This window comes from Nanorana parkeri, unplaced genomic scaffold, assembly GCF_000935625.1.
Source record: "Nanorana parkeri isolate BGI_ZX_2015 unplaced genomic scaffold, ASM93562v1 scaffold84, whole genome shotgun sequence".
Classification (NCBI taxonomy): Eukaryota; Metazoa; Chordata; class Amphibia; order Anura; family Dicroglossidae; genus Nanorana; species Nanorana parkeri.
The window spans coordinates 1,506,207-1,524,854 of NW_017306352.1; the positions used below are offsets into that span (position 1 = coordinate 1,506,207).

The following is an 18,648-nucleotide window of genomic DNA, read 5'->3' on the forward strand; positions in this document are numbered from 1 at the left end:
ATATATTCTTTCTTTTTTTTTTAAACGTCTCAACCATATACTAGAACACTTTCAAAGATGTATTGAACAGAACAAATGGAGCAAAAAAGTGAAGTTTATTGGAAGGTCTATTCACACCCCACCCCAAAAGTGAACCACTACTTAAAAGGCTAACTCCGCTTTTCTCAGGGAAAGTAGCTTAGACTATAATGTTGCTTTTTAACAGACCTGACATGAGCCTAATAATGGTTAAACGGGTATTTTTCAGCACAGGGTTTAAGTTACCATAAGCAAGTAGGAAAAAATATTTTCCCCATAATATCCTGACTCCTAACCTTGACCTAACCTTTAGGGTGACTCTTACATGAATCCCTTACCATCGCCCTAAAAACAAAACAAATTGCTTATGTATTTTTAACTGAAAATGTAATTTATCCCCTTAAATGGTAACACTTATCCCTAATTGTGAATTAATTGAAATCCACATATAGCTCTGTCAATCTGGCTCCAAAAGTTGCTTATTCTGCACTGAAATTTCAGCACCAAGAGCAATTCAGTCCTAGCACTCCCAGAGTGGTCTAGAGTGAAGTTGTTGACATCTGACGGTGCCTGTTGTAGAATACAGGTGACATTTAACTTCTGTAAAATGGCCATCTGGTAAAGGCAGGATTTTGCCGTGTGTCAGTCTCCAACACGGATATCGGCACAGCAGTGAAAAACCAAATCTCCTGAGAACAGAGGTAGCAATGCCTGAGATCTCATGCTGCAGATATACAACTATTGGGCGTCTAGGCACCCTCAGATATAAGGGAGTGCCCTCCTATATTTCAGGTGCATTTCCAGACCAAGGTAGATTTTTCTGGCTACTGCTTAGGCACAATTAACTATAAATGTTTCCTATAACATATCACGTATTCACTTTTTGAGTTCAGTTCCACTTTAGGTCAGTGGTAGTGTCAGTACTTTATTTCCTCTCAGTTCATATGATTCAATAAGGATTCTAGTTGCACAGACATTCAGTAAAACATAGGTGATAATACCATCCAGAGCACAGGAACCCTGCTTTATTCATCCATTACGGTTTGTATCAATTCAAATCATGTTGCTGTTGGCAAATTAGCTATTTTGACTTTGCTCTCCTGGGATTTAGTTATTCATTTTTTGTTCTAATTATTGTTACAGGTTTTAACATTGAAACCCCACCATGTCATTGAAGCCACGAGTCGTGGATTTTGATGAAACATGGAACAAACTTTTATTGACAATCAACGCTGTTGTCAAGCTGGATTACGTTGAAAGAGCAACTTGGAATGACAGATTCTCGTATCCTTTTTTGAAATATGGGTTGGTACTGAACAACATTGAATTGTTTATCTTGTAGCCTGGTATCCAGACATATTCAACCAGCAGAAAGACTGAAATATACAAACATTCTAGGATTCTATCAATGACCACCAACCGGGTGTTTGTTTGTTTAGAAACATTGTAATCCTACTAAGAATGGACAAAGCATTGTGAGGAATACAGGGGTCTTTTATTGAGGCTTGTTTCCCAAACTGAATCTGCTGCTGCCTGTGCCCCATGTGTGCCCCCACTATTTATTGAACAGATGCTCAGAAGAAAGGAATAGAACAATCATGTCAGCTTTTTAAATGAAACATTACTAATTTAGCACCTAGATAAACGGCCAAGCACAAGCAGATTTATTTCTTTTATATTAGAGGCACTTTCTTTTGGCTATGAAGGTAAACAGGCACATGGCCATATGCTTAGGCCACATTTCATGCTACTTGTCTGAGCGATAGTGGTGGCTGACATGCAGTTTACACCCTTTTTGCATTTTCTCACATGTCAAAATGTAAGCTTACCACAATGCACTAGCTTTGATTTTTCAATGTTCTAGAAATGATACCCATCTCACAATTCAGTTTTTGAGCTAAAACAAGTATATAAAACCTGAAATCAGAGTGAAGTCAAAATTGTAAGGGCTTGTTCACACCAGGTGCAGTTTCACACCAGGTGTGAAACTGCAGCAAGGCCTATTTTACCTGCTCTGGAACGCATCAAAAACGCATCCATACACACTGGAACGCACAGAAAGCCTATTTTTAACTAAACTTTGCAAAAACCGTCCTGCATGTGTCAAAAACGCGGCAAAACACACTGCACTGCGCGTGCAGAAACTCATGCAGATCTGGTCTGCATTTGGTGTGAACAAGCCCTAAGTGCTACTTCATCTCTGGGGAAACAGATTCTTGGACATGGTTTTTTCACCCATTAGTTAAATCTTATCTTGTGAGTCAGTCTGCCAGGAGTGTGTTATGGCATCTGTAGAGATGAGATGTCACCTGATTTACCACATAATACAACTGTCCCATAACTATAGCCAGCTTCTAAGGGACCATTGATTTTACTATTGTTATTTTGAAGGTTAGTACACCCAAAACTGACATTTCAGCTGAGGTTAGATCCCGTGTGGTGGTTCCTACTGTTTTTTTGTATCTCTCAGGGGCTCAGCAGCAAGAGCTTACTCTTCACTCCTTCTGATACAGTTATGTGAGTCTTCGTTCCTGCTCCTTTCTCCATAATTAAAGTCAAACCACAGTTACATTTGGAAGAGTTACATAGTTACATATTTTTGAGGTTGAATAAAGACCCAGGTCCATCAAGTTCAACCTTTGTGTGTATGTGTATATGAATCCCTGTGTGGCTAGTTTTTAAAAGTACCTGTACCCCTGTATGTTATGGTCTCTGAGGAAGGTATCTGAATGATTCAATACTCTGCTGATACCACTGCTTGTGGCAGCGAGCTCCAGATTTTAACCGCTCTAACTGAAAAGAAGCCCCTACGCCCCTTGTGGTTAAATCTTTTCTCCACCAGTTTTAGGTGGGGGCCTCTAGTCTTTGTTACGGAGTTTACAGTAAAAAGTTTATTGCAGATGTTGCCATCACCACTAAACATTTTGTACATCAAAATCATGTCTTCTCACTTCTAACGTGAACAAGTTTAAATTTAGTAGCCTTGTCTCATAGCTTAACATCCTTTCTGTGGATTGCTGACCAAAACTGGACCGCGTACTCCAGATGAAAAATTGAGCCACCTTCTGATGGCTGCAGTGTGTGGGTTGTTAATCCAGGTGTTGTGATATTGTTTTCAGTGACCCCCAGCTAATGTAAGAAGCCAGTTGGGCTAGTTTATGTTACTGGCATGTACTGTGTACCAATTATGGGTGAACCAGTCCTTTTAACTAGTTGTTGCCAAGTGACAGCGTTCTGATGTATAGTCTGGCAAAGTGCATTCATTGTTTATTTTCTGACATTCTTGTAAACACTTTCCTCCTGCAATAATAGCAGATTTTATGGATGCTAAAGGACCAAGCGCATATGTGTGGACTTAACCAAATGCGTCTGTGGTTAGACATCCCAATAACGTCCCTGGCTGTGCTCCAGCAGCAGGCTTATCCCAGCTTCTCAGTGTAACATCAGTCTGCTACTGCTCGGCCTTTGAGTGTCTCATACTGGATGACTTCCCTTCTCCAAGTGATCACAAATGTTACTACTGCCATTTCAGCTCTACTGGCTACAGTTTGTTGCTGGCACCTGTAAATCTTGTAGTTGTCTCTGAGGTTTTTTCTGTAACTTTTCTTTTTTACCCCCCTCTTTATTTCCTTTGTTTTATTTAATTACCATTCTTGCTCCCTTTTGTTTGCTTCTCTGCTTTAATGTGACTTGCTGGCCACACATTTTTTTCAATTTGTGCTCCTTGTTGTGGTTGATGTATCCATAAGGAGAGAACCTATCTGCTGCAGTAATCTACCTAACCTGATTGTATGTGCCACCGGTTTTCAGTACAGCACCCAGCAGCCCCAGAGGAGATGCAGTGCATACAGGGATATCGGACGGACTTTTTGCTCAGCTCCACTCATGCAGCATCAGAATTGCAGAACATTTTAAATTAGAGAAAAAAAATGAAGTTAAAAGAAACATGGTTAAATCTTTTCTCCACCAGTTTTAGGTGGGGGCCTCTAGTCTTTGTTACGGAGTTTACAGTAAAAAGTTTATTGCAGATGTTGCCATCACCACTAAACATTTTGTACATCAAAATCATGTCTTCTCACTTCTAACGTGAACAAGTTTAAATTTAGTAGCCTTGTCTCATAGCTTAACATCCTTTCTGTGGATTGCTGACCAAAACTGGACCGCGTACTCCAGATGAAAAATTGAGCCACCTTCTGATGGCTGCAGTGTGTGGGTTGTTAATCCAGGTGTTGTGATATTGTTTTCAGTGACCCCCAGCTAATGTAAGAAGCCAGTTGGGCTAGTTTATGTTACTGGCATGTACTGTGTACCAATTATGGGTGAACCAGTCCTTTTAACTAGTTGTTGCCAAGTGACAGCGTTCTGATGTATAGTCTGGCAAAGTGCATTCATTGTTTATTTTCTGACATTCTTGTAAACACTTTCCTCCTGCAATAATAGCAGATTTTATGGATGCTAAAGGACCAAGCGCATATGTGTGGACTTAACCAAATGCGTCTGTGGTTAGACATCCCAATAACGTCCCTGGCTGTGCTCCAGCAGCAGGCTTATCCCAGCTTCTCAGTGTAACATCAGTCTGCTACTGCTCGGCCTTTGAGTGTCTCATACTGGATGACTTCCCTTCTCCAAGTGATCACAAATGTTACTACTGCCATTTCAGCTCTACTGGCTACAGTTTGTTGCTGGCACCTGTAAATCTTGTAGTTGTCTCTGAGGTTTTTTCTGTAACTTTTCTTTTTTACCCCCCTCTTTATTTCCTTTGTTTTATTTAATTACCATTCTTGCTCCCTTTTGTTTGCTTCTCTGCTTTAATGTGACTTGCTGGCCACACATTTTTTTCAATTTGTGCTCCTTGTTGTGGTTGATGTATCCATAAGGAGAGAACCTATCTGCTGCAGTAATCTACCTAACCTGATTGTATGTGCCACCGGTTTTCAGTACAGCACCCAGCAGCCCCAGAGGAGATGCAGTGCATACAGGGATATCGGACGGACTTTTTGCTCAGCTCCACTCATGCAGCATCAGAATTGCAGAACATTTTAAATTAGAGAAAAAAAATGAAGTTAAAAGAAACCTGTCTTTTACATGAGTTTACACAGCACTAAGGGGCTCACTTCAGTGCAGACCTCTTTATGGGTGCATAAAAATGCTTCACAACAAGATCCTTCTACCTAAAGTTATGAATGCTTCAGGAGGAACGACTTGCCTTTTGGTTGCAGAAATTGCTTCTTTTTTTTTTAGATCAGATGTTTGAAAGTTAGGTGATCAAAAGCCTAATCATCGGTCACAAGCTCTCTGTTTTATATGATTAAGAGTTCAGGCAGAGCCTACCCATCAGCAGTGATCACATGATCACTATCTAGGCTTTAGGACTGCCTAGGCTTTGAGTCAAGTGTTCAGTCATTATGGGTACCAGAGCATCTAACAAAATCAAAGCAGCAGTGTGGTAGCAGGCACTATAAGATCTTGCCTTTCCAGCACCCTCTGCTGCTGAAACTCTGGTATGTATCCAGATATAGATGAGCACATGGCTTCTTCCCCAGCCTGCCACATTTCTGCACTTGGTTCCTAAGCATCCAGTCACTAGGCCCAATCATTGTTAGTCCTGTATAACTGTTGGCTTTTATGAAGTCATAAGTCACACATACGTTTTTGGCAGGCCTCCAGCGGTGGTGAAAAGCAGGTACCCTTTGGCTACCACGATACTTCCTTACTATTTGAGCTCAGTAAGAGTTGTTTACAAGGTGGCATGTGTGAGAGATGGACTTGTGTCACCGTATGTCTGTCTGCTTTTAAGCATACAGTTGTAAAACTGCATTTATTTCCTCTTGACACATAAGGTCCCTTGTATTTAATGTTTCAGAAATGTTGGAATATATATCTTCTAACTTTAATACAACTAAATGACCAGATCACATTTTATTACTGTAATGACTATGCAGGCAACAAACAAGCAAGATGAGACCTAATCACCCTACACAGTATAATATGATGGGCTGTTAAAAATATATGGCCTTATATACAGTAACCCATAGAAATCACAATCTGTTCTCTACTGGTTTTTGTTTTGATGGTCTGTTTTTCAATTTGCATCTTTAACATGTGTATCCAGAGATATTTATGCACTGTGCGTTGCCTATCCAGAACCACTTGGGGAAAAACTATACTTAGAAACCAAAACCTTCCTGGAAAATCATGTTCTACAGTTGCACGTGGTAAGGCCATGCATGCGAGATCCTGGAATCAAAACATGTCATTTTCTTATTTAGCTATTAGGTGTTTACGTCTTTTCTCATGCTTCCATAAAAGTTTACCATATGCAGAGCAGAAGGCTACAACTATGTTATCGCCCATAGTAATTAAAGTGATTTCTAGAGGAGAACCCTCTTCCTACTAATCCATCAAATGCTAAGGTCAGCGAGTTTAGTGCCCTGCCAATCATCTTCCAATTTTTATTAACAATGTAACTGATAGGAGCATAAAGGGCCATGTTGTGGTAGATTAGCCAAAATGATAAAAGTGCTCATTATTGCCTGCAGACATTTTCCAGCATGTTGAAAACTCCTTGTTGAGTTTAGAGAGGATGCTTGCTGAATCACCTGCTGACTTTCTACATCTCGGGCACTTTTCAGCTAGTTAGCACAAAAAAAAAAGCCAACATGTCCCTACAGCTTTTGATGCATACATTTGCAAATGCATGTGAAAGCATACTGCTGCATAAAGGCACCTCTGTAAAGTGTAGACCCTAATGCTAAACAACTGTGGGACAAGTATATAGCAATTCATAAACTGAGCAAGTTTTATGTAAATTGTGGTTACTGTCTCTGCCCCATTGGCAATATGTGTTCTCATTTTCCTGAACACTGCATCCAAAATGGACAAAAGGTTTGGATTAAATACCACTTTACATCAAGGGCAAAGTGAGTGAGTGTAAAACTGCTTCCCACTGACCCACCCATACCCACCTTCCTTGCTCCTTCTTCGATCACAACTACCAACAAAATACTTGCTGTGTGGTGGTGTCAGAGCATCCTCCATCATGTAACCATGTGGCTAAGCACTGCATCTTGGGAGGGGGTCTCATTCTTCCCCATACCTGGAACCACTGAGAATTTTGCTGCTTCAGAGGAAAGAGCGGCGGAGGATGGCTGAAGAGCTGAGTATTGGAGGGTGCAGCTTTACACAGTCGCTGCCATTTTGCCCTAAATGGCAAAGTGGCAGTGTCTCTTTATTTATTCAAACACGGAGACATAGGACAGCCATTGACCTTCACAGAGCTCAGCAGTGGCAGCTCCCAGTATTTCTATCTTGACAGTATTGTGACTTGACTAGGTATCACACACACATTTCAGTAATAGGTTATATTTACCAAATGTTCCCCCAAAATCATTTTTTATGACAATAGGCTCAATTCACAAAGCCAACACACCAAGATTAGACTTTGCTTCCAAAAAAGTGACTGTTATTTTTAGCTGGAGCTAATAAGATCTGAAAATAACAGCTGGAAATTAAGATTATTAACGCTTTGTGAATTGCTACCATTGTCATTTGTGAAATAAAAGGAAAGGAAGACGGCGCCTAGTGTTTCTTAGAAGTGTTTGACGAGCAGTGTTTTTCCTCACCAGACTTGTTTGCTTTATGTTTTTTAGAAAGTGTTGGATTCAGCTGAACAAGTTCTGGTAGTATATCACAAGTTCTGGGAGGAATACAGTCGAGGAGCGGACTACATGGACTGTTTATATAGGTAAATTAGTTTGGAACTCAGTGGCCTCCCACATTATACCTTTACCACTATTGGAACCTTTTTAATTTGTTGCATTTTGGAGATATGGCAGAAAACTTACATCAGAAAATGTTACCTTTTCTTTGTTGATCATACAGTACATAACACAGGCACATTCAGAGATGACTGGGTATGCACCCCTTCCACTCCAGAAAATCCTCAGTTTTTTGCTAGTGTCCTTAGGTTATGGATGTCTCCTCTCTAATGAGGGAGATGTGGTAGTTTTAGGTACCTTTTTTTTCTGCAGTATCTTGCTATGGTGGCAACCTTGCAACTTTCGGATTGGTGCCCCATGGCAATAGCTTCAAGAACCGTACCCGGACCCTAGAGGTCTGAAGATTTGCCTGTAGCTTTGGGCACTGGATTCTGCATTTAGATGGCCACATTGGCATGTGGTCCAGTGCGTTGGGTTAACCAAAGGGTGCATAAAGGTCCAGAGCAGTGGCGTATCTGCTGTGACCCTGACAACTCCTTTGGGGGTACACTCATCCAAAGTGAGGGAGACAATGGACCTTTAAAAAGCATCCAACACACAAAGTTTTGTTTGCAATGTTTTTGATTTGACCCCCCATATCCATTCCATATCACAACATTTGCCTTCTCCTGCCTGCATTCTCCAGCAGGGGCATTGCCACAGACAGCTTTGAGATGGGGAGGATGGGGGGGTGTCCTGTCACTGCAGCATGCTCAGTGTATGCCACTGGTAGGCATTTTGGTACACCAGGCTGCCCTGTTAATGTATGGAGGCTGATACAGTGGCCATCTTGATACTCCCCCCTATAACAGCAGGGGAATCGGGAGCTTCAGCTGCCATCGTTGCCACATGGAGGGAGCACACTGACCTTCTTGGCATCTGACACGATTTGCAGCAGTACTATTGTCAGCATTGTCAGGGACAACAGAGACCAGACAGGGGGGCCCCCTTTAACCTTTTGCTTTAAGTATTGTCAGTACCTGTTGGGGCTTTTCACCATGGCAGACATCCAACACAAAGGGACAGGAGGAAAAGGGATAGCCAGCAATACTACTGCTAATGGTAGCAAGCGGTTTCCTGAGGTTTTCCCCAGGGACTCTGCTACACATTGGTAGATGTGTTATCCCGCTGTCGCTCTTCCTGCCCTCTTGTAATGCATCTTTACCCCCACAGGGTTATCCCACTCTTCCTGTCTTGGTCAGGAAGATGTTTGGGTCTTGATGAATGCTTTTCTGGGATAGACATCTGCTGGGTTTGCAGCATCAGGCCACAGAGGGCGCAAGCGTAGTCCACCTTCTCCTCCTTTGCCTTCTTAACAGTTTCAGACCAGCCATGGCTACTGCCCTATTGCCAGATGATGAGGAGAAAGGGGGTGTAGAAGTAGAGGTGTGTAACTCCTAAGACTGAAAAATTTCCTTTCAGGAGGATTTGATTACTGTGACCCTGCCCCTGGAACTACATGACACCATTTCACTACCTGTTCATGAGATTAGAGAATTCATACCCATTGCTTCACCTGTAAAGTATTGACCCAAAGTCACTAGTATGGCTTCACTTAAGAAATAAAAGCCCACTAAGAACTTTCCTACGCACTCTGTTCCAGTGGATGATGTTCCGGCCTTTAGGGACTCGGTGGATGAACACCTGGAAACCTTGTTTAAGGCAACCTTTGCTGGTCGCACCAACCTTTTTTTTTTTCCATGGTGGTATGTCAAACCCTAGCGTCCTGGAGGAAACACATGGCTAGGCATCCTAACTCTATCTCTATGGACCCTAAGATTTGGTGACTGGAGGTTTTGCCAGTACCCCTGTGCTACTGTGTGGACAGCCTAGCTGACATTTGCATCAGCTGTCTAGGCTGGTATTGCTGTCTGTGCAGTTTTGTAGACTCCTGTGGCTTAAGTATTGGTCTGTGTAACTGGTCTGCAAGAACTGCATGGAAAGGATTCCCTTTGCAGGAGAAAGCCTTTTTGGAGAAGAATTAGACACCTCTATTAAAAAGGTTACTGGGGAGCAAGAGCACTCTATTATACAGAAAATGGAAATGTAAAGGTGCCCATACACTGCTCGATTCTTGTACGAGAATCGCGGGAAATCCCGCGATCGTACGACGATCGAGTAGTGTGAACGAAGACGTGCGACCGTTTCTACTGTACGGTCGCACGTCTTTTGTCTAAGGAGCACGCTAGAAAACCAGCCGAAAATCGTACAATTTTCGGCTGGTTTGAACGGTGCTCGGGAGACAAATGCTGAACGGGCCGGTGTGCGCATGCGCACACTGCCCGTTCAGCATTGCGGTCATCGGAAGCCCGCCCCTCGGGGGCGGGCTTGCGATGATCGAGAGTACGATCTGCCTGTCCAAGATGGGCAGATCGTACCTTTTTTTAAAAATTACTTTACAACCATCGCAAGACTAAGGTCTTGCGATGGTTGTAAAGTGTATGGCCACCTTAAGGTTTCCTTCATGAAGTCTTCCTTGGCTTCAGCCAGAAAGGGCTTCTTTTGTCTCTCCCAGCCTTAAACTGGGATCCCAGTTTTAGCATTAGCCCAAGAACCTGAACCTTCCAAGTCTGCCACCATGTCCCCTTCACAATGAGGTGAAGCCTCAATTTTCTCAATTGGGAGACATCTGCTGGCCTTGGCATCCATTTGGAGTTGAGATCTCCAGAATCTGTGGGTACACTCCATAGTCTCCCACAGTTAAAAGCTGGAGCTGTTATCCTAATCTTCTTCTTCTTGGTTTATGTCCTCCAATCTTCCCTCTTCCCCACAGTGGAAGGATGCTCTACAGAGGGCCTTATCATTTTTAATTTGTGGCACTTCCGATTGCCCTTTCCATGACCCCTCGAGTGTTCACAAAGCACTATCCCCTGTTCTTGCACTGCTGCATTCTCCAGGTTTCCATGTAGTGGAATATTGGGACAGTCTTCTACCGAAGGCACGGTCAGAGCAAGTCCTGAGTTCATATGTCCACAGGAGAATTTAAACACTGCAGTGTTTTAGCTGGGTTGCCAATCAGGCCAGGGTGTTTTTTACTCCACAGAAAATTTGGTCTCTGTGTTTGCAGTTGCAGAACCCTCAAGCCAAGGACCAGCCCTTGGTGAGTTTCTGCATTAGGGTCTGAGGTCTGATGGTGGCCTCCTTCAAGGCGATACCATACACTCATTTCCACTCCAACTTGTAAAAAAAAGAAGCTGAGGATTTCCTGGAGTAGGAGGGTTTTTATGAGGGTCCTCAGCTCTGGCCAGTGTCCAATCATCTGATAATACCTGCATATTACCCAGTCACCTCTGAATTTGCCTGTGTCCTGTACAGTACTGTACTCCAAGAAACTGATATTGCTGGTAAGCCAAAACTCCTATTTTCCTAATTGTCACCGTCTATAGCTCTGAATGCCTTTTATTTTAGCACCTTACCCCATTCCAAGGTGCTTCTGTCAAGTATGTATTGTTGTCTGTGTCCCAGAGGTTTACCTTGTCTATTTGTTCTGTTGGCCATTGTAACTGAGACAATAGTGAAAGGAAATCCAAATTGTTTGCAGTTGCCACCAAAACAGTAGGTAATGGGAAAGCTTTCACTATGAGCCACCTGCTTCACTGACATCTCTGAGGGGATTTTCCCTTTGGAGAGATTTCATTTCTCTTCCTGCTTTGTCCATGGACTGGAAGTCTAGGCAAATCTCTTCAATGGAACACGTGGTATATAAAAAAAAAAAAAGAAGAAATCTTGCGGTTTCTGACCATGCCCTGCTCTGTCCAAACTTAAAATGTTTTGGATGTAGTAGGAATACTACACTGAGTGGCCAGATTATTATGACCACCTGACGTTTGTAGGCAAATTAGCTATAATTTGGCGCTGAAGTTGCTAGAGGGCCAGACCTTTATAAATAGGGAAGCAGGTTGTTTACCACGACAGTAGAAGTGATTTGTTTCTGAAGATATGGGTAAACAACGCGATTTAACAGCCTTTGAACGTGGGATGATTGTTGGCGCTCGGAGCCATGGAGCGAGTATCAGCAAAACAGCAGAATTCCTTAAATGTTCAAGAGCAGCTGTTGTTAAAGTGTTTAAAGACTGGACTGTCAGCCGAAAATCTGGGTCTGAACGTGCGAATTGTGGCCGTCAGCGTCTAGTCAATGTTAGGGCAGAACGGAGAGTGGCAAGACTGGTACAGTGCAACAGTGCAGTGTCAGATTCCTCGCATCACCTTTCAACATCTCGTGGAGTCACGAGGCGGCCCAACGAAGTTATCTCGTGGCCCAATGAAGTACTGATGGGGTGGTGATAATAATCTGGCCACTCAGTGTATAGTGTAAATATAGTTATTATTGTATGACTTGCTTTTAGGATATTTTTATGTATTTTTGTATGTATTTGTTACACCTAATAGCAATCTTTAATAATGCAAGATACAGAGATTGAGCAGTTAAAGGAGAACTTTGTGGTGAGTGATTTACACTCATCTTCATAGTTAGAGCCGACATGTGACATTGAAATTGTCACACGTTAGCTCCATTGATCGAGAAGTGAGCGAACACATACTGTTGCACGCTCACTTCCCGATCATCTCCCTGCAGTGACTTATCAGTCACCACTCCCCACAGGAATTCCCCCCTCTCCGATCCTCCAGTGCTGATTGGAGGAACAGACCGGGGAGGGGGCGGGCACAGCTGGCTCTGCCTCTAGATAGGCAGCGCCCGTTGTCAGTCAGCTAGATGGGCGGATCTCAACGTATTGTCGGGATCCGTTCTGGCTGCGGCGCTCTCAGTATTTCGTGTGCAATAGCCCGCTATATACTGAGCTTTGGGTCACGGGTAGGAGGTTAGTATATGTCCTCCTGTGACCCTAACGAGAACTATGGGATAAAAAGGTAACCCCATAGTTCTCTTTTAAATTCTCTGCCAGGTTTAAAGTACATTGGTTACAGTCAGTCAGGCCTAAGTAGTAGATTTACATAGAAAGAGATTAATGCTCATACATGACAGACAAACTACATGTATGATCCTATAAAAATCTAAATGAATGTAAAAAAAAGTATATATGTATGTTCAAATAAAGAAGAACTCTGGGCATTTGACATCTTAACCATTGCAGTAGGCTACCCCTGCATTGCAAGGGTTAAGTGCTTTTTTTTTTTTTTGTCTAAGGGGCTAAAATAACAAATATATACTCACCCATACGTACCTCCAAACCAGCTGGTTGCTAGACCAGTCCCTGCAGCTTTGTTCCCCCTACGCTTCAATGGTGTAATGTCCCTCGACGTCCTCACATCAAATACACTGTATTAGATATGATCACTCATGGGTTCTTAGACTGCCGGAGCAGAGGGGAAGCAAGGCTGCAGGGGAACCACTCTAGCAGACGGCTGGTTCTGAGGTTTGGGTGAATATGTCTTTTTGTTATTTTAGCTCCCTAGAAAAAAAAAAACAAGCACTTAACCCTTGCAGTGCGGGGGTAGCTCCACTTGAAGGGTTAAGATTTCATATGCCCAGAGTTCTTCTTTAATAGATAACTTTTGGCCCAACCTTTTTAGGCCATAGTTCTCTGTAGGGTCACAGGAGGACATTTACTATGTCCTCCTGTCAACCAAAGCTCAGCATATCGTAGGCAATGCTGACCGCACAGAGCCGCGCTGCAGCCAGGAAAGATCGCAACAATATTGTCGTCATACACCCTGCCACCTGATTGACAGCTGGCTCTGCCTATCTAGAGGCAGAGCCAGTTGTGCCCGCCCCCTCCTCGGTCAGTCCCTCCAGTCAGGGGTGGAGGAACGGAGAGGGGGAAATCCCTGCAGGGAGAAGATCAGGAACTGAGCGATCTGTTGTATGTGATCACTCGGTTCTTGATCTATAGAACAGGCGGGTGACAGATTCAGTGTCACGTTGGCTCTAATTATTGGGATTCGGGTACTTCACTCTCTCCATAATTCTCCTGTAATATAGCACATGCCGTTCAGCTCAGACTTATTTTTATTATTTTAGGGGATTCATTTCCATTTCATTAGCTTTAGAATCTGCCGCTGGAAGAGTACTTGAATGGTAGAAGCTCTGCGTACATCTGTGTCACACTGCTCATCGTCTCCATGTCTTATCCTGTGATGCACATGCCGTGTGTTTGGCCCAGCAATACATTAGAGGCCTCTGAGAGGCACTGTGCCCATCTGCAAAAATAATGAGCAGCTGCTGCTCTGAGGTTTGCAGCAAAGCCAATTCTCATTGCTAATAGTGATTCCTCCACTTCTGCAGGTACCTCAACACACAGTTTATTAAAAAGAACAAGCTAACAGAAGCTGACCTTCAGTATGGCTACGGAGGTGTGGATATGAATGAGCCGCTGATGGAGATAGGAGAAGTGAGTATTCCTATAGACTGTGGTTTATTATGCTGTCTGTTGTAGTAAAAAGACAGAAGGCCCAATAAATGAAAGTGCCTCCAGGCTGCATTTTCATCTGAGGACATTTCTGACCGATGTATATGTAGTGTCATGCAGCATTTAATTCAGATATGGGTTCCACTTTGGCAGTTCACAGGCAAAAGCCACCATGGTGGAGTGACATCATTTTCCAGTTCTGCATTTGTTGACTGCATAGCATCACTCCACCTATATTCATGACACCATTCTCTTTTAAAAAAATGATATGATATGATTTATTTCTGGTGTAGGATATCACATGGTGACATACATGCTGGGAAGGTGTAGGGCCTGGCTTTCCTACCAGTAGATGGATACATGTGTCCCAGTTTGAGATTGTCTTATTATTTTGTTTTCACCTACCTGTGATCTCTTAAATGTACACAGTTTTGTATTTTTAGTATGTTTGATTTCCCTGATGGCAGTCACCAGCACACAGTAGTCACCCCTCCATCAAACAATATAAAGAGGTCTTTATCATTTCCTCACTGCAGTATTGAGATATATATATATTCAGTTTTATTTTATTTAGGTTCAGTTTTGGTATTGTAGTCTGTCTGTTGGGTTACAGTACCAATTCTACATATTTGGGTTAAAGGATGTTTCCATGGCAGTTTTGGCAGGAAGTAAAGTCCCGTATAGGATCAGGTACATAAAAATACAAGTGCCGACAGTTTTTGGGTACCTGTGGATCTTCTCATTAGTTTTGATGCTTAAAAAACTAGTTACTCTATAGTGCAAATTCATGCTCCCCAGAACCCCACCCCCCCAAGCTTCTCTTTTTTTTGGGTGCCCTCGATACCACTTAAATTTCAACAATTTCCAGTGAAGGCAAAACGGCAAGCCACCGGAGGCACTGCAGGGGCCACACGTGCTGATCAGCAGTGAGGGTCAGTCTTTCATCAAACCCGGATAGAAATATTATACTCTATTGTTTGAGAGACACATCTGGAGTCATAAGACTTCTGGGTTTATGTTGCCAACTGAAGGAGGGGGGAGGGGGGCAGTAGGTGCACTAAACAAAAGCAATCTAGGGGGATATGCCAATGAGTGGCTGAACTCTACCTCTGCTAGAGAGCTTGTTTTATTTCCCAGCTTCCAAGGAGGGAGGATAGCTCTCCCTTCGCTCCTCAGTTTAAGGGCCTTTTTTTGGGGGGGGTTTAAAAATGTTGTTTCCGGTTTGTGTTTTCTTGTGCATTAACGATTTTCCACTTTCAATAGATTTTATTTAAACCAGATTATCTGTCAAGGTTTTTGTTTTCACAATTTTGTGACTTTTTATTAATACACTTATTCTTTGTAACGTGGACTGTGTAATAAAATGAACAATGTCTTTACAGAAGTGTGACTAATACAAGCTTGTTCTGTTAATAGTGATTTATAGAAGAAATGTTTTTGTTGTGAAAGTTATCCAGTTAGATTAATATGATCTTATATTTTGCAGTTAGCACTTGATCTATGGAGGAAATTAATGATTGAACCACTGCAGGGCACTGTCCTCCGAATGCTTCTTAAAGAGATTAAAAGGTAAGTACTTTTAATCCAATGTAAAAGCTAAATAACACACACCTCTTGAAGAGAATGCCTTAGTGGCTAGTATAGGCTCTCTTATTGGGCAGAAGGGTGGCAGAGCTTAGCCATGAAGTCAGGCCCCAGTACCAGAAATGTGACATTAAATCAGAGAGGGACACAGAAAACGCTTTTCTGGCTATTAGAATAATAACAAACATTGTTTGTTTGGGGTTTGCTCCTGGTAGGACTTCTACTTTTAAAAGTTTAAAATGGATATACAGGTTTGCTTTTAAATGAGCACATTCCCATTTGTAGCTAAAACTGAAATATAGCGTGGTTTTCCATTAAAGAACAAGAAAAATATCATATTGATGAAAAGTTGTGTAGGAGTTTAAGGTGTGATGTTCTTCCCTGTGCTATAATTAATTGTACATATCATTAACCTCTGTCATTAAATATCTGGTGACACAAATAAACTGTTAACCATAGAAATTTCTCTCCCGTTCATTGAAGGACACAGGCAACATATCGTAGATCCTGAATGGTAGGGTAATATCGCCACCTGCAGGAGAAGGACGCTAGGCACAAAGTCCGCGCTGTCAGGGAGACCCTTAAAATGGAGGACATTGCCAGCACTTCCACGCTGTCGCACGTGCAGTTTGGGCCGCATGTGTGTCTGCGTTCTGTCACGGTGTTTCCTTACATCCCTTTGTTTGATGATTTCATTTCTGAGGGGTGGGAACGGCCTACTAAGTCCTCTGCGGTTCCGAAACGGTTCTCGGTTCGCTATCCTTTTGAGGAGGATTTTGTGTCTAAGTGGTCTTCGCCACCGGTGGTGGACCCGCCGGTCTCTCATTTAAACGAGGCCACGATTATCCCGGTGGAGGATTCTCCGTTCTTTAAGGATCCTTCCGATAGGAAGGCTGAGGCGCTTTTGCGGTCCCTGTACTCTGTCTCCGGCGCTCTCATGCGTCCGGTCTTGGCTTCGGCTTTGGTCTCTCGACTCTAACTGAGTGGGCTAAAATGTTACGTCAGGGTCTTGCGGAGGAGAACGTCTCCCCCGCCTTTGTGGAATGGTGGACCAGTTGGTGCTGGGCCTGCGTTATGTCTGTGATTCGGCTTGGATGCGGCGCCCTTGGTGTCGATGTCAGCGGTGGCGCTTCGCCGTTTGCTCTGGCTTCAGTGCTGGTCGGCAGACCAGGCTTCCGAGTAGGCTCTTCAGGAACTGCCCTTTACTGGGGACCGTCTGTTTGGTTCCACCTTGGATGAGATCATTAAGGATCTCACGGGGGTAAGAGTACCTTCTTCCCCCAGGCGCGCAAGAAGGAACAGCGCCGGAAGCCAAGGGCGGTAAGTTTAACAAACCCTCCTCTTCCCAATCCTCCCAGCGTCCGTGGCAGCCAAAGTCTGCCAGACGCGCCGGCAAATAATTGGTCTTTAGTTTTTGTGCCTAGCGTCCTTCTCCTGCAGGTTGCGATATTACCCTACCATTCAGGATCTACGATCTGTTGCCTGTGTCCTTCAATGAACGGAGAGAAAAGGATTTTACGGTGAGTACAAAATCCTATTTTTCTAGATTCTAGCAGTTAGTGGGGTTTTTTTGTTTTGTTTTTGCAAAGATAAAGTATTTTAAAGGGAACAAAAGAGATCCACATATACGTGCTGTTTCTGATCTAAAATCACAGTATCTTTAGTATAGCTTATAGAGACCTTCAGTTTTTAGGGCCTTCTGTCACTTCTCCAGGATTGTGTTATCCGCTATTGTGACCAGATCACTGGAATTACACTTTAACCCCGAAACGTGTCGACTTTCAACTACTCATAAAAGACAATCAATTGCTCTTATGGGAGAACTATGGAGTAACCTTTTTATCCCATAGTTCTCTTTGGGGTAACAGGAGAACATATACTAACCTCCTTACGTGACCTAAAGCTCCGTATATAGCGAGCTATAGCTCACTATATACTAAGATGGCCGCAGCCAGGACGGATCCCGACAATCCTGTCGAGATTCATCCACCAGCTGGCTGATTGACAGCTGGCTCTGCCTATCTAGAGGCAGAGCCAGCTGTGCCGGCCCCCTCACCGTCTGTTCCTCCATTCAGCGCTGAAGGATCGTGGAGGGGAGGAATCCCTGCGGGGAGCTGTGACTGATGGTCACCGCTCGCTGCAGCGAGATGATTGGGAAGTGATGATCGGGGGCGAGGGACGCTATGTGTTCTCTCACTTCCCGACCAATAGAGTCGAGGTGTGACAGTTTCAATGTCACACGTCGGCTCTAACTATGAGGATGAGTGTAAATCACTCACCTCAGTTCTTCTGAAAACAGCCTTTTTAAATAGTTTGTGTTGGTGCTCCATTTTTCTCTTGATCTTAAAAACCTGACAGAGGTTCTAACCCCTTACCCTCGTTATCCATAAGTGATAAATAAAAAAAAAAAAGTTAGGGCTTTAGATATACTTTTAAGTTGTCATTTTTGAGAAGTACTGGTTACACTTCTTTATTTGTTCATCCGTGCAGTAACTTTCTGCTTCACAAATCTGAATTTTTTAATATTCCTTCCAGTTGTCTGTCTAGTTTTAGGCAACAGCTTGGCTTCCTGGTGTGAATTGCTAACAATTTTATTTAAAGCAAGAAAAAGTTGTGTTTGTTACCTAGCTTATTTTTGTTTAACTCCTCGGGTTTTGAATACGCTATTTTCATGGCTTTGTTTTCTTCCCTCTAGTGACCGATGTGGGGAAAACCCAAATCAAAAAGTAATCCACGGGGTTATCAACTCCTTTGTTCATGTTGAACAGTATAAGAAAAAATTTCCCTTAAAGGTATGTAATTCCTGTATTGATGAACTGCGTCCCTATAATTTGTGGAGCAGCACAGTGGCTCAGGACCTTCTGTATTAATGTGTTCTTTTTAAGGCCTGGCGGTATTTCCCCCCCCCCCCCCCCCAACAC

General features: G+C 43.1%; 1 protein-coding gene across 1 annotated transcript in view; it reads left to right on the forward strand.

The window, feature by feature from the left end:
* Window positions 1-18,648, forward strand: part of CUL2 (cullin 2) — an 80,597-nt gene that overhangs the window by 15,700 nt on the left and 46,249 nt on the right. Inside the window, exons 2-7 of the mRNA XM_018552331.1 lie at window positions 1,162-1,302; window positions 6,131-6,233; window positions 7,668-7,762; window positions 14,020-14,125; window positions 15,630-15,712; window positions 18,423-18,519. Coding sequence (XP_018407833.1) covers window positions 1,184-1,302; window positions 6,131-6,233; window positions 7,668-7,762; window positions 14,020-14,125; window positions 15,630-15,712; window positions 18,423-18,519 — 603 coding nt within the window. The 5' untranslated portion in view covers window positions 1,162-1,183. The remainder of the gene's footprint in view (window positions 1-1,161; window positions 1,303-6,130; window positions 6,234-7,667; window positions 7,763-14,019; window positions 14,126-15,629; window positions 15,713-18,422; window positions 18,520-18,648) is intronic.